Source organism: Drosophila erecta, unplaced genomic scaffold (genome assembly GCF_003286155.1).
Source record: "Drosophila erecta strain 14021-0224.00,06,07 unplaced genomic scaffold, DereRS2 tig00000000-arrow-pilon, whole genome shotgun sequence".
Classification (NCBI taxonomy): Eukaryota; Metazoa; Arthropoda; class Insecta; order Diptera; family Drosophilidae; genus Drosophila; species Drosophila erecta.
In genome coordinates this window covers 18,909,680-18,930,475 of record NW_020825194.1, presented here as the reverse complement: position 1 = coordinate 18,930,475, position 20,796 = coordinate 18,909,680, and the positions used below count along the sequence as shown (strand labels likewise).

Genomic DNA, 20,796 nt, shown 5'->3' with positions numbered 1-20,796 from the left:
TATTTTGATTACCCTGTTTGTTGGGTCGTTCTCATGGTGTGTTTACGCCCGTTACTCGTGGAGTAAAAAGTGTGTAAGAGGAAGTCGGCAGTGTTTCCGACCAGGGTCATTAGCCAATTTCATCTGGCCGTGTCCGTCTGTCCGTCCGTATGAACGTCGCGATCTCAGGAACTATTAATGCTAAAGTTGAGATTGTGGAGATTTATACACATCGTCGCCGCGCAAGATTCTTTTCTGATGTTGCAACACCCAAAAAACTGCACAAAACTCCCACGCCTACACTTATAAAATTTCTATTGATATGCCAAAAAAAATGTAGAACTTTCTCGTTCGCAACCACACTCGCTGAGTACCGGGTACCAGATAGTCGAGCAACTCGACTAAACCGTTCTCTCCGGATTCATTCTTCCATTTTTGGGTTGGCCTCTGCAAATTAAAATAAATTAACAAATAAAAGTCTGGCCTCAACCTGTTTGCCAATTGAAGGCCGTAAATAACGTCCCATTCTTGCCACCTGATGCTGACTTCAATTACGCGTAATAAATTACAAAGGAATATGAGACAGCGATGCTGCTGACGGCACTGCCTTTTCCTTCCTGCACATAATTAAGTGGATTTTAATGAGACTCGGAGTGGGAGCCCGAAAACACAGAGTTGTCCAAGTTGTTTGGCCTCCGATTTTGTCTGCCCGCCTAGTTGACAACGGCGCTTGGCCAAAGTTACAAAGCCACTCAAAGGGAACTCGATTTAAAACTGAAATTGTAATGAGATTTGGTAGATATTTTTCTAAGTGAAAAATCGATAACTACCAAAGTTAATAAGATGAAAATGTATGGCATGATTGAGCACTCGCCATGAATAAATGCTTGGCTTTGGAATCAGTTTATTACGGCCACTTCAGGACGTTGTTTCGCGGCGCTCCTTCTTCTTCGATTTGCTCCGCTTGGCTGGCTGCGGCTTCTGCTCCTTCACTCCCGTCACAGCGGTCTCCTCGAGAATCCGCTGGAAGAGTAGCGCACTGGTTTGCCCGTCCAACTGGCGGCTCTCGCCGAGTCCTGGGGAGCTGTTGGGTTTGGTGGCAAAACTCTCGGCCAAGTAATTCCAGCCACGTTGCGCGGCGGGGACACTCAGCTTATCGAGCAGCCGGTTGGCCAGCTGGGGAATTATGGGCTGCAGCACAATGCCGCTGAGCCGCAACGCGTCCATTGTCATGGCGATTATGGTCTCCAAACGGGCCTGGTTGCCATCCGGTGCTCCCGCCTTCAGCGTCCAGGGCTTGGAGCTCTCGAAGAAGTTGTTGGCCGCATGCAGAGCCGCCATCGCAGTGTCGGCCACCAAGTGGAAGTGATTGCACTCATAATGCGACGCGCATCGCTCTGCGAAATATGAAACATTCAAGGCAATTGAAAATAAATGTGGCAAAAATCTAAAATACCTAAATAATTATACACCTATAGCAGAAAATAGTATTCGCTTTGTTCGAGATAAACAGAAATGTACATATGTGCTTGATTAGCACGTCAGCTAACAGCAGACTTTAAATAATAGAATTTCTGCCAAGATTAAAATAATTAATGGTTCTTCCCGAATAAGGCAACATAATAAGTTGCAATTATTACAATCAATGCTGTTAGCATTGATAAGAAACTTTCCATCTAAACTTAAGACCGAATTGTGTCAATTCCAAGTCACTTTCTAGGTGATTGTAATCCAATTTTTGTTCAGGTGCACGCAGCACAATACACAATATACAAACTGACGGCTTCACTTGGCGCACTTAAAGCTATAAGCCCGCTGGCTCGGCCACACTCTCGAGTGCACTTGCCGCACGGAGATTGGCCGGAAGTGCTTCGGGCAGATGCGGATGCGGATGCAAACGCAAATGCAGATTATAAACCATCTCTATCTCGAGAAGGCGCCTCTTCAGCCCGAGCCTGGCTGCTTAAATATTAAAATGACAAAGCAGCACTCCACTCCAGCTGACTCCGTTGCATTGCAATCCACTCACCTGACAGCTGCAGAAGCGAATCCTGCAGGCGTTTGGCCGCATCCAGGCTCCGGAGTAGATCCGCCAAGTGCTCCGCGCTGGCTGATGGATAGATTTGGCCGGGATTCAGCGACTTGGCACAGGCACGCGATAGCAGATTGCCCAGGGTGTCCGCCAGCTCCGAGTTGAGGATGCGCTGCGCCTTCACGTGGCTGTAGTCTGTAAGCAAACCAGAGCAGACAACTTGTCAGTTTGCAGCAGGAAGATGGAACACAAAGGCAGCCGACTCCCAGCCCAAATGAATGGGCACAAAGCCTCTCCGAAGCCCTTGTTCTATACTCATCAAATGTTTGAAAATTGAATGCCATTCCGATTAAAGCCGATTCAATTTCAATTTAAAGCAAATAATAAAAAAAGTATATATACGATGTTTTCTTGGTCATTCTTTATGAAATCGTAACCATGCGCTCTCTTGACCAATTGAGCCATATAGGAGATATACTTTTCATTAAGTTCTGACCCAGATGACACCGAAATGTCATCGCGACATGAGAAAGCGAACTTAAGAGTAGTATTTTCCCATTCCACTCAACTTCCTTTTGCCCCAGCATTAACTGCTTACAAATATGCACGGCCGCCCATTAAGGGGATTAACCAGAGTCCATGGAGTCGGAGGTTCCTGTCCTTCGAGCAAAGCCGTTTAAGATAAGATCCGAATAACTTAACAACAAGCGAGGCAAGGAGCTTTCCCCTCATTTTCCTGTGCCCCACAAATTGCTGCTGCAGGTGGCTTTGTGGGAGCAAAGCTGAACACGAAAGGATTTAAGCTGCGCTAATAGTTGCAAAATCTTCGTCCGGAGGGAAATTGAACTGAATGAGGTGGATAGTCTGTGGGATAAAGGAGTGATTCCACCATAATACGAATAATGATGTGTTCGCCGGGGGCAACTCGAGAAAATTAAGTAGACAAGCACTGCATTCATTCACTGCAGACTAGTGGAATCTATGAAAGAAAGGAAATCGGGTATTACTTCAAGTAAGTTAAATGATTTCCTTTAAATAGCAACCATTAAGTAAGAAAACAGGCAATGGAAAAGCATCAGAGAGAATAAAATCAACTGCAGCTCTTTATTCAAGCACCCTTGAAAATGGCAGCTAAATTAAAAGCAGGTACCTGCCAAAAGTGCGGCAAGTACATCTTCGATTGCTAATGGGGCCACAAACTATTGATGCAACTGAAACTGCAACTGCAACCTTTCGGTAATTAAAAACAAGCACTGCCTGCCGAGCCAATAATCGGCTAATTGCTGCTGGCAAGTAATTATTGTTGGTCCAAATTCCTACTTTCTGATGATCGGATTTCGGAAGAAGAAAAGACCAGACCAGACCTGAAATTATTCCCAAGCAAATACATTTCGATGGCTTGGACGTTCAACTTTCTCCATTGAAATCTTCTCTCGTTTCACCTGCGCTGCCAAATGAGGTTTCCTCTTGTGCTTCTCTCTAGGGAAATACAACTGCCAAAAGTGTTGCCTGAAACATTAATTTGTTGCACAACTAGGAGAAATACAGCAAAAAGTTCGCAACCGCCTGGCAAAGGCAAAAGTCTGCTTGTCAACCGAATTCAAATGAAAGAGTGTCGAGTTGAGTTGTGTTGCGTTGAGTTCACATGCATAGACGTAAGTTTTCCCAAATCAAATTCATGTCAAGTGTGCAATATGGGAATTGTTATAGGAACGGCGGCTACCTCGCACTTTAAGCATTTGGCCAACAAACTCTGTGCTCAAAACTTTACTTAATACCCAGAGAATGGTATACATAAGTGTCTAAACATGTGTTTAGACATGATAAGTAGACAATCTATAAATATGTTCTATTTAAGGGCTGCAATAAACATGTCACGGGACAGCATAAGTGGCAACTACAGATAAGTACGGTTGCAGTGGTCTATTGCCGAAGTGTCAAGAGATATGACCACGCGGGAGGTGACTAGCGCGGTCATAGGCTTCAAACATAGATTTGAGATAAACCTCAGCTGCATTGACCAACGCAGACTGCAGCGTCTTACAAGCGCTGCATTATATAATTAGATGATAAGAACCTATGTAAGAATGAATAAAAGGCGATGCCCTCGCAGCAGCGAGTCAGTTAGATTCAAACACCCGAATTGAACTCATTAAGTGTACGCATTAGTTTATAGTGTGAACATTTTGGTCCTTCGAGCAATTCTGTTGTTTTCCCCCACCAGTGGTAAGAAACACAGAAGAAAAAAACCAGCGCTTCAAAGTAAAAAGAGCAAGGTTATTCGAGTGATTCTGTTGTTTCCCCCACCAGTGGTAAGAAACACAGAATAAAAGACCACGCCTTAAAGTACTAGGACTATAAGGTGAAACATTGTGTTCTTGCTTTTCCTTGGCTGATCAATCAGCTGTGAGTCGAGGCACAGCTAGGTCAACTGGGCGACCAATCAAAAAATCCTCCAACGGATCACGCCAAAGAATATAAGCAGAAAGCACAAAAAAGTCACAGTGATTGTTTTCCCAACATGTTGTCGGAAAGATCTGTGAAATTGATGCAAGACCAAGGAGAGCTGCAGAACAAAATACTGCAAGCAATCAAGGAAAAGGCATCTATACCAGCAATAGAAGCATTGGTAGTTCGATTTACTACTAACAACAATGCGCTGGTAAAATTGGGAGTTGGCGATCATCAATATTTTAATGATAAAATATTTATTAAAACTATGGATGCTGTCAAGGCCTACAAGGAGTCGCAATTAAAGGTAGAAACACTTGAAGAAATAAATATACCAAGTGGATCAAAATTATCTGATAGCGCATCAGCTCGGAGCTCCAGTCCAGTTGATAATCTGGTTCAACTGGTGGATAGAAGAGCGGACAGGGTGAGGCAACAGATGAGCCTAATTTACGAAACCCTGGATAGTTCAAGTGAGATTGAACTAGTCAAGCAGCTGGCAATGATGAAAAGTCATTGGTCCAACGTGACGGACACACTGAAACTGCTTGAAAACAAGTATGACAGAACTGTCTTTGATCAAGATGAGGCAGACATTCTGCAATCTGAAGTTGCCGCACTAGAGATGGTACTTCAAATGAAGTTGGAACAGTTCAAAAGTTCCAACTGCGACGTGCCAGAACTCCCAAAAGTGGACCTTCCAACGTTCAATGGAAATGCGAAGGAATGGCCAACATTTTTCGAGCTGTTCTCTGAGCTAATAGACAGCAGGAAGGATCTCAGCAACACAAGGAAGCTGGGATATTTAAGAGCCTGCTTAAAAGGAGAAGCTCAAATGGTGGTTAGCCATTTGATAACGGGATCAGCGGCTAGCTATACAGCAGCGTGGGAGCTTATCTGCAAACGCTATGAGAATAGCAGAAAAATATTCTCCCAACACTTCAACAAATTAATGGAATTGGAGTGCTTGCTGCCCCATGATGAAAAAAATTTAGGGAAGTTTTTGGATACTGCGACCGAGAGCATATTCATCATAAAGCAAAAAGGAAAAATAGGAAGCTCTGCTGACGTAATTTTAGCAGAAATTCTGCTGCGGAAATTTTCGCCAGAAGCCTTGCAGCTGTATGAACAGCATGTAAAAAAGGCAAGAGATATACAGTCCTTACAAGACGTACTGGAGTTTATTGAGCAACAATACAACTCAGTAAACGCCATTACCAAAAATACCGCTCAGCTTGCTACAAGAAAAGTGCAAGTTAGATCGTGTGCCTTTTGCTCTAAGGATGGCCACGATATGATAAAGTGTCTCAAATTCAGAGCACAATCAATTGAAAAAAGAAAAGAATTCGTTCAAAAGAACAACATGTGCTTTAGATGCTTTGGAAAGCATAATGCTATCGACTGCAGAAAGGAAATTACATGCAATCGATGCTCCAAAAGACACAACAGCCTTCTGCATGAAGACACAAAACGCAGCATCAACAGCAATAGCCTTAAGCAAGGCCAAGACACTCTATTGGCTACAGCTGTTGTTTTAGTGAAAAACAAAGCTGGAGGTTACAACGAGTTGAGGGCGCTTATTGACGGTGGATCCCAGAAGACGCTGATTTCAGAGGAAGCAGCACAAATATTAAGGATTCCCAGAGTAAGGAGTACTATAGAGGTCGAAGGTATCTCCCAGACTACTCAATTATCAAAAAATAGTGTCCACCTGACGATCAAACCAAAAATTCCAAGCAGCTTCAAAGCGTCAACGGAAGCATTGGTTTTACCAACACTCCATAGAGCCCTTCCCAGCAAAAAGTTTGATATTGATATCAACAAAGAGTGGAAGGGCTACAGGCTAGCAGATCCACGATTCAACGAGCCAAGCAGAATTGACATAGTGATAGGTGTGGATCTATTTCCCCTGATTATGATGGAGAAAATTAAAACCGTAAATGGAATCTTGGGACAAAAAACCAAATTTGGATGGATTGTGTCCGGAAATATAACTCGAGCAGCAAAACAGAAAATTATAAGTGCCACTACAACAATAAATCTAAAGGACCTGGAACGCTTTTGGGAATTGGAAGATGAAACCGATGAGACAATTACAGACAATGCAGAATGCGAAAGAAAATTCCAAGAAACAACTGTCATCAACGAGGAAGGCAGATTTGTGGTTTCAATTCCATTCCACCAAGAGGCAAAGCTTGGGGACTCTCGCAAACAGGCAATGGCAAGGCTTATGCAAATGGAAAAAAAGTTTCAAAGAAACCCAAAGAACTGGGCTGCATACAACGAATTCATGAAAGAATACCTAAAGATGGGACATATGGAACCTGTAAAGACAACGGGTCAAGGTAAATACTATTTACCCCATCAAGCAATCATCAGGCCTGGAAGCTTAACTACGAAGTTACGAGTAGTTTTTGACGCATCCGCAAAGACGACAAATGGACTAAGCCTAAATGACGTCATTATAGCTGGCCCTAAGATTCAAAAGGATATATTCGATATTCTAATTAAATGGCGCAAGTGGCAATATGTTATGGTAGCTGACATTGAAAAAATGTATCGCCAAATAAAGGTTGCTGAGAAAGACCAAGAATACCAATATATCCTATGGAGAGAGGATCCAAAATTGCCGATCAGTGAGTTCAAGTTAACAACCGTAACATATGGCACCTCGGCAGCACCTTTCTTAGCAGTCCGATGTCTACGAGAGTTGGCAGATCGCTTTTGCCAAGAGGATAGCGTCTTAGCAGAAACAATAAGAGACGACTTTTATATGGATGACCTCATAACTGGTGGAGACACAGTCAACGAGTGCTATGAACTCCAAAGGAAATTGAGACAAGTAATGGAGAAGGCCGGCATGCATCTGCGAAAATGGGTTGCAAATGACGAACGTATTTTAGCCGACATTCAGGACGACGGTGCTACGGAAAAAATCTGCATTGAGGAAAATGAATCGATCAAAACCTTAGGACTCCAATGGGATCCAAAGAAGGATACATTTACGTTTTCGGCAGAAAAACCAATGCTAACACGCATAACAAAGCGGTTAGTGTTATCACAGTTATCCAGAATTTTCGACCCACTAGGATGGTTGGCACCTGTAACGATTCAAGGCAAATGTTTCATTCAGGAACTGTGGAAGTTACCGATGACTTGGGACGTTGAATTGGAATCGAACTTAGCAAACTGGTGGATGGAATATGCTAAAGGCCTATCAGATTTAGAAGGAATTAGCATTTCACGCTGGACTGGATGCTCCAAAGGTATTATGGAGCTACATGGATTCTGCGATGCATCAGAGAAAGCATATGCAGCGGCTGTGTATACAAAAGTAGGCGGCAGAGTCACCTTACTAGCAGCAAAAAGCAAAGTTAATCCCATAAAAAACAGGAAAACAATTCCAAAGTTGGAATTATGTGCTGCACATTTACTAGCTAAGTTATTAGCGAAAGTGCAGACTATAGGGAGCAACAAGATTACAACGCATGCATGGAGTGATTCGCAAATTACTATTGCTTGGATACAGAACAAGCGCAGCAAAGATAAGTTCGTCAGAACTAGAGTGGAAGAAATCTATAAACTAATTCCCAATGTCAAATGGAATTACGTTAAGTCGGAAGAAAATCCAGCAGACGTGGCTTCAAGAGGGATATCACCACAAGCGCTTAAAATCTGTGAAATTTGGTGGAGAGGGCCGAATTGGCTATCTATAGATGCACAACACTGGCCCACTCAAAAAGAATCGGAAATTGTTGTGGTATCCACATTGATAAAATCCGAATATCTACAAAACCATCTTTTATCGAAGTATTCATCGATCGACAAACTTCTTAGAGTAATGGCGTATGTATTACGCTTCATAACAAAGCTGAGAGGAAAATCGCAACAGCCGTCACATCTTACGGTAGAGGAATTAAAGCTAGCGAAGATTGCTGTGGTAAAGATACAACAACAGCTAGATTTTGGACACGAAGTCAGACTACTCAAGAACAAAAGACCATTAGACCCAAAGAGTAAGTTACAGGCGCTAAATCCTTTTTTGGATAGTGATGGCGTACTTCGAGTTGGTGGACGACTACAAAACGCAATGATACCGTATAATGTAAAACATCCAATTATACTGGATAAGTCACATTTGACTTGGTTAATTGCAAAGGATGCTCATAAAGAAACTCTGCATGGCGGAATTAACATTATGAGAACTTATATTCAGAGGGAGTTCTGGATATTTGGCATACAAAATTCCTTAAAGAAATATTTAAGGGAATGTATTGTATGCCTACGATACAAGCAAGAGATGTCCAGTCAACTGATGGGAAATTTACCAGTTTATCGAGTAACGGCTGATTACTCGTTTCAAAATACTGGAATCGACTACGCCGGACCGTTCCAGATTCGCTGCTCAAAGGGAAGAGGTCAAAAAACTTATAAAGGATACATTTGTGTATTTGTTTGTATGGCAACAAAAGCGATACATCTGGAAGCTGTTAGCGACCTTTCATCAGACAAATTCCTGGAGGCTCTTCGACGGTTCTTTGCAAGACGAGGCAAGAGTGAGAACATATACTCAGATAATGGAACAAACTTCGTAGGAGCTTCAAGAGTGTTGGACAAAGAATTTGTAGCTGCCATTAAAAACAATAATGAGTTAGCACCTACACTAGAAAAAGAAGGCATCAAGTGGCACTTTATTCCCCCGGGAAGCCCCCACATGGGAGGTTTATGGGAAGCCGGCGTAAAATCAGTGAAGCATCACCTTAAACGAGTTATTGGTGAAAACAGCTTTACATATGAAGAATTTGCATCGCTGCTATGTCAAATCGAAGCAGTGCTAAACTCGCGCCCATTAGTCACTGTAAGGAGCGAAAACGATGGTGAAGACATATTAACGCCGGGTCATTTTCTGGTGGGAAGACCTCTAATTGGAGCTCCTGAACATTTTGACGAAAGTAAGACAATCAGCTCTTTGGATAGATGGAAGCTTATTCAACGCATCAGAGGTGACTTTTGGAAGAAATGGAAAGAGGAGTATCTGGTGTCATTGCAACAGCGAACCAAATGGCGGCAAGTAAAGCCAAATCTGAAGGAGGGACAGCTGGTTCTTATAAAACATGAGAATACTCACCCTGCAAGATGGCCAATGGGAAGAATCATTGGTACGACTAAAGGACAAGATGATAAAGTCCGGGTAGTCACGGTCAAAACAAACGAGGGGGAAGTAAAAAGATCGCTAAATAAGATCTGTCAACTTCCTGTTAGCGAAGCAAAACCAGCTGGAGCTGCAACGCCATCTATAACGGAGTCAATGCAGCTACGCAAGGACAAGAAGCTTAGGCAGCGAGTTCCAAAGGACAAAAGGAATGGCACTGGAAGCATAGCTACTGTGCTATGCTGTTTATTGATATTGCAAGCAACAAATGCGACAGAAAAATCGGAACCTCAAAAACAAGCCAAAGAACTTGGGAAAATTTACGACATCGACGCAAAAGCTGCAGTTATGGTGAACAAAATTGGTAAAATTGAAGTCGCTACATCCAGTTGGCAATTATTGTTTTATTATGACATGCAAGCCTATTTTGATGTCATAAAACAATCAGAGGACTTCCTGGAAAAATCCCGCTTGGTTTGCACAAAAATGGGAGACTTCAAGGACTACTGCGATTTCTTCGGCACGACAATACGGACAAAAATTGACAACATAAAAGAAAAAGACAAAATACTTCGGCACCGTACCAACCGAAAGAAAAGGTTTATACTGTTCTTTGATATCGGAAATGCAAATAGAATACAGGAAAATATGCAAACGATCATAAGAAACGAAAAACATCTAATGGAATATGTTGACAATCAGACCTCGGTCATCAATGCCACGGAAGAATTAGTAAGAGCAACTACAATAGAAGCAAACCGGAATATGGGAAAACTGACCCAACAAGTCAATATTATTGCAGAAACCATGAAGGAGCACTTTATGGTATATAAGGAGTCAATTAAATTCCTTATGTTATCAAATCAAGTGCGAAACTGGATTGAAGAGGCAGAAAGCCTACAAGCAACAGCGATCTCAATGATAACGGACATTAGTGAAGGAAGAATTCATCCTACACTAATTGCCCCTAACAAAATGCTGGAGGAGCTCGAAAAAGTTAAGAAAAAATTAGGACGAAAACAAATGCTACCGGGTGGAAATTCAGTTATACAATTACCACTGATCTATAAACTGATGAAGGCACAAGCGATGTTGAAGGATAATGTCCTATTCATTGAAGCAAAATTGCCGATATACAACAATCAGGAAACGGATCTCTTTGAAGTAATCCCAATACCACTGTGGACAAACGGAACAAAGCTTATTCCGAAATTGAATTCTAAATATTTTGCGTTCAATACAGACATAAACGCATATCACCTAATGTCTGAAATGGAAATTAACCAATGCAGACAAGAGGATTCGACAACATGGCTTTGCGAAAGTAATTGGGCATGGAAAAACGCGGAAGATCACTCTTGCGAAATATCTCCATTGAAACCAAGCAAGGCACACTCATGCGAAATGATGGAATTCCAAGGCAATTCGTTCATCAAAGAGATAAGTGGATCCAACCGTTGGCTATTTAAACTGTTTCGGAATACAACAGCTAATATAAGATGCAACGAACAGCATCAAGTTATAAGACTGCCCAATCAAGGCATTATACAACTACTTGCAGGATGCACAGCAATATTAGGAGATACAACAATAATTACTCCTCAAAAAGTAATTTCGACAGCGTCTGAAATATCTATCTTCCCCAGTTTACGAATTATAGATGACAAGGAGACATGGAACGTGGTCCCGCTGAAGCACTTGATTATCAACAACACTAATGAACTGCAAAATCTTCAAATGCGCATCAAGACTCTGAAAAATAACAAAGTACACATTGATGACTTGATTTTCCACACGGCAAGCGGACACTCGGCCCTAGCGTTGACAACGATTATTATAATTATAATGGTCATTTATATCCGGAGGCAACACATAAATGAGAGACAACTACTGGCCGTACATTTTTCCCCCCCGGAGAATGTCTAAACATGTGTTTAGACATGATAAGTAGACAATCTATAAATATGTTCTATTTAAGGGCTGCAATAAACATGTCACGGGACAGCATAAGTGGCAACTACAGATAAGTACGGTTGCAGTGGTCTATTGCCGAAGTGTCAAGAGATATGACCACGCGGGAGGTGACTAGCGCGGTCATAGGCTTCAAACATAGATTTGAGATAAACCTCAGCTGCATTGACCAACGCAGACTGCAGCGTCTTACAAGCGCTGCATTATATAATTAGATGATAAGAACCTATGTAAGAATGAATAAAAGGCGATGCCCTCGCAGCAGCGAGTCAGTTAGATTCAAACACCCGAATTGAACTCATTAAGTGTACGCATTAGTTTATAGTGTGAACAATAAGAGTATTATTATTAGAAATTAGCCTGAAACCAATTTGAAACAAGATAGAATGCTGTAGTCGAGTTGCCCGACTATCAGATACCCGCTACTTAGCTGGTGGAAGTGCAAACGAGAAATTTCAACATTTTTTGGAATATCGGTAGAAATTGGGAAAAAGAATAATAAATTAAGAAAAACTTACAAAATTTTCAAAAGTGTGCGCATCAAATCAAAAAATTGACAAACAAATTTAAAAAAAATAAGTATCTAAATTTGGATGCAGATTTTTAGATAAAAATGCGAATAAGATAAGTTCAGTTATGGAGTATAGAACTTCAGCCTTGGGACATTTTTTAATTTAACCTTATAAAATGGTGTCCCCTTATTAAAATGGTGTGCCAAATGCAGTCCTAAAGAGGTAACCCCAAAATGCCATAGAAAAGTGAACCGGTCGACTGGCTTTTCATTTTGGATGCATTGAATTTTGATGGCTTTGCAAACGTTTGCCTGCCGGTGGCCCGAAATGCAATGTGAATTGCATCGAACTTTATTAGCGGCCCCCATTCGACTGCCAATCGAGTATCGCTTTCTAATGAAATTGTTTCGAAGAGGCCCGCAACACGTGTTGTATTTTATATGTGGCAATACCTGCCGGAGCTCAAGTCCGGTCCAAAAAGTCCGGGCAACTCTTAACTGCTTACGTGTGCAGCTACAAATTGTGCAAAAAGGCAAAAGTTGCTGACGGCACGAGGAACCCGTGTACTTGCCACTTGCCACTTGCTACTTGCCACCGACTCCAGACACGCTGCTGCACATGCTGCCACGTGGCCGAAGGGGAGGAGGAAGTCCGTTCCTCAGACAAATGCAGCCGCTCTTTCTGGTAGTAATATAAATAATACTTTTTTACGTGCCCCGAGAGCTGTTGCCTCTTTTGGCTGCACCTTAAACAACTTGAATAACTTGTCGCTGCTCCAGTTTTTGCCTTTGCCTGTAGAAAACTTTGACACAATTCTGCAGTGCCCTTCCGTCTGCATCCGTATTTTTCGTATTTTCAACAGCATAACTCAGCTTTAAGTGCAGAGCTGGTGCCATCAAATATTTAACAAGCCTCTCTGCAATCGGAGACAGCCATGGTGTCGTTCAACTTAGCCCGGGCAACACGGGGCGTATGGGTTATGTGCCAAACACTAATTTCAAGTTTGCCCTTTAGCTGAATCTGTTTGCCGTATCAGATGGACAGGGTGCCAACTATCGGGGTTAAATAAGCATTCAAGCAGCCCATAAGATAAGTGGCTGAAAGAAGACGTGTTTAAATTCAATTGTGCTTCCTAGCTCGATTCTTATTCTGTGGGCTTCTTGAAATAGAGAATATTTATATTTTTATTCAAATTTCACAGTCACGTTCTCTGCTAAGTTCGATGTTAGGTTGCTTTAAAAGTGTTTTAATAGCAATAGGGTATTTAAACAAAATATATTCCTCAACTCAAAATTAAGTCAAAATTAATTAAACCGTTTAATAAACCGTTTAATCTGTTACTTTGATAGTGGGAGTGCAAGCGACATTTTTGTGGCATATCGATAGAAATTGGCAAGAAAAATAAAATAAAAAAATCAACAAGTTGTCAAAAGTATGGACGGTTTGTGGGCGTGGCAAAAACTTTTTTGGTAAATCCAGAGAAATTTACAAAACCAATATAGAAGTACACAAAAATTTAAAGGAAAGCATTTAAGAGGCGTTTTTACGGCAAGCCGAACAAAAATCAATCAATTTTCTGGGAAGCAAAGTTTTCATCTAACCGAGCGAACTAGTTGAGTTCTAGAGTAGTTTAGCTCCAGATATGTACGATGCCCTTTCCCTCCCAAGAAGGAGTTCTCTACAATATAGGAAGAGGAAATGGCATGCAGATGCACGTGAACTTCATTACCATAGTGGATGAGTTACTCCTGCTTACTTATTTCGCTCTGAATGGGGAAATCCTGTGCACCAACAGACATGTGCATCAAAATAATCCGAGTAATTGAGAGAATTGTAACGCTTTTAGATTTTTACAGACGCAGCAACCTCGACTAGAGTATCTATCGTACCAGAAAATTCCATGGAATTTAGTAAATAAAGTAACATAGATTCAGTTCATTATCGCCGTAGTAAGCCGAAGTAGTTAATGATGGAAAAAGAACCTTTTGGATAACATATTTAATTGGATTCCAAAATTACGACGTTTGGCTGAGAGGCTATCGTTGTTAGCAATTGAAATTGCTTCACAACAATTATCCAAGAACACAAAGTTACGTAAAAACGCTTTCAAACTTCCGCAGGCGAACCCGTCTCCAGTGGAAAGTTTATGTATTCAAATTTTTCAAATTGAGTGACGCCGCAAGGAAGTTGATTGCATCAACGCACCTACCCTATTTGCATTTCCTGGGCAACTTTTTCTAACATAACCGCAGATGCTGAAGGTCCTTCGAGGTCCTTCCAGGTCCTTCCACTATTTCTGCTCCCTCACCAGCATCTGTTTTATCAAATTCGAAATGCAATTTCTGTGTCGCGGAAGTTTGGCCTGTAATGAAAACTTGAGCATTTAGTGACGATGTCGTCCCCAAGAGCTTTCTGCAAACGGATGTCACCTTGGGCCACAATAACGAATTTGCAGCAAACCGATCGAAACGGATGGAAATAAGTGATTTTCCACCTAATGGACGGCAGTCGACTTGAATTAATGCAAATTTGTCTGCCGCGCGGCGTAAATCATTCATGGGCCGAAAAATATGCAAAATGTGCGAGATGTCGAACTTTTGTAATTTAATTATGCGGCGTCGTCGCACTGCAGCAGTTCGCACACTTTTATTGAAGCATGTATTTTTTGTTTTTTGGTTTCAATTTGCTGGCCAAATGCAATAAAAATGCAATTAAATTAGCCGCAAGGCAGCGGGGCATAAAAAAATTAAAAAGAGAAACATCAACAAGCGCAAATTGAATAAAGGCAAACGTGAAAAGCAGCCGCCTGTCTGGAAAATCCGTCGCAAAAGCAAAGTCAGCAATAATTGAAAATTAAATTTTTAAGGGCATAGGGGGCGTTGCGCGGTATTCCAGCAATTTATGCAAATGGAAAACCCGAAAAGGTTTGCCGAATCAATCAGAGCGCATCCCGTGACACTCAGCGAAGTGTGTTAATTGCTTTCGATAACCCGTCTCAATGCCATACGTAATCATATCTGGCGGACAATTGATGAATTCCTGACGGAAACTTGCCCTCCGTCCAAACTGTGGGCCCCATTCGAAATGCAAATGGCTCCAGGTTCGGGAGACGAAAACTTTCGAGGCAAATAAACAAAAGTTAGCTTTCGCCTGCTCCTGCTAGACCAAAAGTTTTCGGTTACTCGACTTTAGTTCCCTTTTTAGGTTTGGCAGCTCGGGCATAAAATTGAAATGCAAATTTAAGCAGAGGTAACCATAGCCGTAAAACTAACGACGACAGATGGCCACTCACATCACAAGCGAACACTTCAAGGCAGCCTCAACAGTTTCGGTTGATAATTTGATGGAAAAACTATTTGAATAACCGCAGCCAGGGCATTCCTGCCCGCAGTCCTCCAACGCCCATTCATTCCCTGCCTCTGCGATTTTCATGGTGGCCACATGGTGGCATTGCAGCCGCAAAGTGAGCAAGCCACAGACATCAAAGGGATTTCGCGGTTTCGATTCACTCACTGCCATCGCTGTGGGCCACGCCCTCCCGCAGAAGAAAGTATCTCAGGCCCTCCATGGTGTACTGCCGCGCTGCCTGGACGGGATCCACCACGTTGTGCTTGCTCTTCGACATCTTCTGCCCATCGACGGTCCAGTGCGAGTGAACGTAGAGCTGTCCAGGAGGTTTCAAGCCGGCAGCCAGGAGGAAAGCGGGCCAGTAAATGCCATGGAACTTGAGGATGTCCTTGCCAATCACTTGCTGCGCCGGTGGCCAGTGGGCAGAGAACTAAAATTTCATGTTCATGTTAAAAGTTTAAGCACATCAATAAACGCCTCGAGACTCACCTGTTCCTCGGGATAGCCCACAGAGCTGAGATAGTTGACCAAAGCATCCAACCAGACGTACACAGTCTGCGATTCATCATCCGGCACGGGAATGGCCCAGTGTACGCGGTTGGAAGGTCGTGATACCGATACATCCGGCAGTGGTTCGCTGAGCGTGTCCAGCAGAATCTTTTCGAACTTGGCCGGGCGGATGCGAGCCTCCGCTTTCACCCAATGACCCACGTCGTCCTGGAACTGTGACAGTCTAAACATGTAGTTGGTTTCTTCGGTCCATTCGACGGGATGCCCAGACTCCAGGGAGTATCGGGTGCCAGAGGCCTCGTCCAATCTCAGCTGGGAGTCGGTGAGAAAGGTTTCGTCAGACACGCAATACCAGCCGCTGTAGGCGGCCGAGTATATGTGACCGCGTGTGTAAAGTGTGCGCTTGGGATTGAGATTTCAAAAATAACATTAATACTATTTCTAGCCTGTTGCACTCCAATCTTACCCAGAAATTGGCAACTGCCCGCTTGTGCCGGTCCTCAGTGGTGCGAATAAAGTCCTCCGGCTGGATACTGGCACTGCGGAACACCTCCCGATATCGCTGCGATATGTCATCGCAGTATTTGGCAACGGGAATCCCGTGAAGAGATGCCGCCTGCTGGATCTTGGTACCGTGCTCATCCGTCCCCGTGCAGAGTCGCACGTGCTGCTCCGGATACCTTAGTCTCTGGTAGCGACAGTGGGCATCGGCTATGACCGCTGAGTACAGGTGACCAATATGAGGAGCTATCCGATAAAAGCGATTCCTTTTTATTATCCATCGTGGTTAAATTGCTCTAAAACTAAGGGGCTTACCTGCATTTACATAGAAGATTGGCGTTGTCACATAGTGCGAACTGTTGCAGCGGATTCCCAAATATCGCAGGCACTTTATTCTTCTCAGAAGCATCACTTTAAAAGCTATTTTAATACACAAATAAGTAAAAAATATCTTTAACAATTTGCCGGTTGATTTTATAACATTGAACAGCTGTTCCACCAGTGCTGCCCATCACTCGGCTAAAAGTGCTTGTTACAGTCACATTTAACATGGATGCGTACTTTACAGCAGCGTAACAGAAAATTTAAGGGCTTTAGATTTGAAAATAAATTTAAAAGAAATAATTCAAATATTTCCTTGTAAATGAAACTTGTTATTTTCCGTAGATAGCCTTAAAATAATCATGCACCTCTTTTATTTATAGATACAAATTCTTTATCTTTCAATAGGAAACTAATAAGACCGAAATCGAACATAACAAAATATAGAAAAGATCAATTGATCCCTAAATTCGGTTCTAGATTTTGGCTGCCGCCGCCGGAAAACTTTCCGGCCAACTTGCGTGGACCCCATCGCACCTGCTGGCGGTGGGTCATTCGCCGAGCCCTTTGTGCCTTCTGCTTGGCCTCCACTGCAGCACAGGCCGCCTTGTAGGCCGCCTGCTTGGTCTTCTCAAAGTCCGACTTGGCCTCGGTCATCTGGCGGCTAAGATTCTCCACACGATGCTTGGCCGCCTCCAGGAGCTGTGTCTTCTCGGCCAGCTCCTGCTGCGCACCACTTGCTACGTTCTCGATATTGGCCAGATTGGACGTGGCGGCCATCACCAGGTTCTTCAGCTGATTGAGCTGCGTTTGGGCCTCGTGGGCAGCCGATGCGGCGGCATTGGCATTCGCCTGGGTGTTTTGTAGGGACGAGGTGACCTCACTGACAACCGCATCCGCCTCGGTCATCTCCTGCTGCAGCTGCTCAACAATCTGCTGTTTTCCGGCCAGTGCTGCCTCCGCCGCCCGAGCGGATTGAGCTGCCTTGGCGGCCAGTTCGGATTTGACCTGGGATGCAGCCGCCTCGGCTGCTGCCATCTGGGAATCGCTGGCTGCCTTCGCCTCCTGAGCGGCTTTTTGGGCAATGTTTGAGGCCTTTTGCTTGGGATCTCCGCGACCGAAGGCGCCGCTGCCACCGCCGCAGCCCATTGATTTCTTCGAATTTTGTTCCCCAGAGCTCCCGCATCCGCCTCCGCCCGCCTCTCCAGATCCATCGATCCCGGCCTCGCCGTACAATCCGGACAGGCACTGCTTGGCATTCGTTTCGGCAGGTCGGTAGTGGAAGCTCTCCAGTCGAGGGAACGCACGCAGCAGTAGCAGGACGAGGAGCAGGGTTTTCGTGCCAGGCATATTCCGATCGAATATTTGGAAACATTCCACTCTGACTCCATTCGGAAAGCCAGATTTGACTGAAAAGCACAACAAAAAAAACAAGTAAATTAAGCTCCAGACGAGTCGGAAAGTTTATACGGATATTTTTTCGGACTAAAGAACTCTATTGTTTAGGAGGATCTATACACTCATATATTTGAGTCATCCTCAAAGTATTTTCTCTATATAATTAATAAAATATATTATTTTATTGGCAAAACACATTGGTAATTGACCATTAAAAACCCTCAACAAATACAAGTTTTAATAATCATATCATCCCTTTCATCACTTATAATGATTATGCATGGCATCCACTTCACAAGACCACCAGTCTAGTAGAGATCGTTTTTAGCTTGAAGGGAGGCGGAGCTGATTTCCCTTTGCATCCTTTGAGCCTTTTGCTTGGCCTCCACTGCCGCACAAGCCGCCTTGTAGGCAGCCTTCTTGGTCTTGTCGTAATCCTGCCTGGCAGCGAGGACCTGCCTGTAGACGCACTCCATTCTCCGATTGGCAGCCTCCAGCAGATGCCCCTTTTCGTCCAGCTCCATCTGGGCACCATTAGCGAAAACCTCGATGTTTCCCATTTGAGCGGTAGCCTCAGTCACAAGGACTTTAAGTTGATCCAGCTGGGTCTTGGCATCGCTAAGTGCTTTCATGGCAGACTCTGCGTTCGCCTGCGTGCTTTGGATTGAGCTCCGAACCTCACAGACCACCGCATCCGCCTCTTTTTGCTCCAGCTCCAACTGCTCCATGATCTGCTGTTTGCCCGCAAGAGCTGCCTCGGCCGCTCGAGCTGCTTGGACCGCCTTCTCGGCCAGTTCCACTTTCACTTTGAGAGAGGCTGCCTCTCCGGCGGCCATCTGGGCGTCATTGGCCGCCTTGGCGTCCAGGGCGGCCTTAACAGCAATGCTGGAAGCCTTGCTCTTGGCGTTCTTTTGGTTAAGGCCACAAGACTTTTGAGCGGCATCACAAGGTAACTCTTCGGACGATCCTTCACCAATGGTCTCCCTTTTTTCGCCTGCTGGCTCATACAAACGAGCCAAATCAGGACCCTTGTTTAGTGCCGATAGGAAAAGAAGTTATGAAATAAGACTTCACAAACGGATTGGAGGGCTAGGACTCACCGTGTCGCCTATCATGATTATGTGGCTCCGAGAAACGCAAGCAAAGTTAAGCAGGAATAGGCACATTGCCTGGCAATAGAGCATACTCTCGATTTCCGGGCTTGACAGGCATATCCGTCCGATTGACAGTCGAAAAAATGTTCGAGACTACGGAAAATGCGGATAGACACTCAGATTATGTGGCTAATAATTGTGTTATCCTCGCTCCTGGCATCCGCTACCGGCAGCCATTATCGAACCCGCCGAAAGCCAATGCAGACGGAGGACTCGGACCTGATGACGACCTTCGCTGGTGGTGGCAGTGGCGGTGGCGGTGGAGCTGTGTGCGACATGTCGGGGGAGGCGAGCAACTCGACGCCAAACAAGCCGAAGCGAATCCATGTTAATGCCAAACAGCGGTCCTCCGGAATCGCCGTCCAGGCGGCCACCGAGGCTAAAAAGGCTAACGACGATATGGCCACAGCCGTAAAGGTGGCCGCTGATAAGATCAAGAACGAGTATGCAGACAAGGCAACCGCTGCGGCCAAAGCTGCCGAAGCAGTGCTGTTCGGAAAGGGTCAGGTACTGGAGCAATTGGAAGCGGAGGTCCGGGAGGCCGAAATGGTGGTGCAGGAGGAAAACCAGGAGCTGATCACCGCCGAGGCGAGTGCACAGCTCGCCACCAAGACCTACCATTTGGGCCAGCAGGAGCTCAACACGCTGACCATAAGCCTCAAGCTGGCCAAGGACAACCGGGAGGCCTCCGATCAAGTTTACGCAGTGTGGAAACAATCGCTTGGCGACAAGACAGCCCTTTTAGAGGCTGCTCAGCGGCGGGTTACTGAGCTGATGCGCCAGCTCAGCGAAGCTCGAATGGACTTCGAGAAGACCAAGAAGGCGGCACTCAATGCAGCCAAAGCAGCCCAGGAAGCCAAACAGCGTATAGAGCAGCCGGAGTGTGGAGGTGCTTCTCGCAGCGGAAGGGGGCGACGAGCGTGGCGGGAGTACAATGAGATATATTGATATACCATAATACCATATATTTTGCATAAATCCAGAAAACCGAAATCAATTTGAATTTTAATCTGTAGTTTATTAAACTTTTTTCTTTAGGGAATAAAAATATAAAATTCCTCGACAGCGTGCAAAAAGTGCGCGCGTCTTGAATGGCTGCCAAAAAATGCTATGGAACTTTGCCTGTACAAGTCCGACCGATCGCCCCGATAGGAATATACATATCTGCCTGCTGTGTGTGTACAATTTTGGACAAATACCAGAGCGGACTAATGCTAGTCTTAAGCGAAAGAATTGTTAAAGTATTAGAATACATGGGAGCTGAACTAAAGATAGGCGTTACAAATTATGATTACGCTTGAGCTTCAATCAAGGCAAACAAACGGTCACAAAAATGTACATGCTGCATAACTTAGGTGTACAATAATAAATATACAATCAATGGAGTTAGTACAATTACAATTGGCTGGTGTTGTTGTGGTTGCCTTTTCACAATACAATAATTTCAAGGGTGATGCTTGGTTTCGT

The 20,796-nt window shown here is 44.0% G+C and overlaps 4 protein-coding genes across 4 annotated transcripts; 1 reads left to right on the top strand and 3 right to left on the bottom strand.

Moving 5' to 3' along the window:
* Window positions 1-340: 340 nt before the first annotated feature.
* LOC6552645 (methionine--tRNA ligase, mitochondrial) lies at window positions 341-16,972 on the bottom strand. The gene is made up of 6 exons (XM_001979869.3): window positions 16,772-16,972; window positions 16,422-16,702; window positions 15,935-16,357; window positions 15,611-15,875; window positions 2,009-2,206; window positions 341-1,376 (listed from the first exon to the last, which is right to left on the bottom strand). Exons 1-6 carry the CDS (start codon window positions 16,863-16,865, stop codon window positions 898-900), a joined length of 1,740 nt encoding a protein of 579 aa, XP_001979905.1. The 5' UTR covers window positions 16,866-16,972; the 3' UTR covers window positions 341-897.
* Window positions 16,973-17,147: 175 nt separating this feature from the next.
* On the bottom strand, window positions 17,148-18,157 carry LOC6552646 (glycine, alanine and asparagine-rich protein). The gene has a single exon (XM_001979870.3). The coding sequence runs from the start codon at window positions 18,125-18,127 to the stop codon at window positions 17,231-17,233; it is 897 nt and encodes a 298-aa protein (XP_001979906.1). The 5' UTR covers window positions 18,128-18,157; the 3' UTR covers window positions 17,148-17,230.
* A 208-nt stretch (window positions 18,158-18,365) lies between these two features.
* LOC6552647 (tol-Pal system protein TolA) lies at window positions 18,366-19,381 on the bottom strand. Its single transcript, XM_001979871.3, has 2 exons — window positions 19,276-19,381; window positions 18,366-19,203 (listed from the first exon to the last, which is right to left on the bottom strand). The coding sequence occupies exons 1-2, from the start codon at window positions 19,357-19,359 to the stop codon at window positions 18,484-18,486; spliced, it is 804 nt and encodes a 267-aa protein (XP_001979907.2). The 5' UTR covers window positions 19,360-19,381; the 3' UTR covers window positions 18,366-18,483.
* Window positions 19,382-19,428: 47 nt separating this feature from the next.
* LOC6552648 lies at window positions 19,429-20,304 on the top strand. The gene has a single exon (XM_001979872.3). The coding sequence runs from the start codon at window positions 19,432-19,434 to the stop codon at window positions 20,275-20,277; it is 846 nt and encodes a 281-aa protein (XP_001979908.1). The 5' UTR covers window positions 19,429-19,431; the 3' UTR covers window positions 20,278-20,304.
* Window positions 20,305-20,796: the final 492 nt, after the last annotated feature.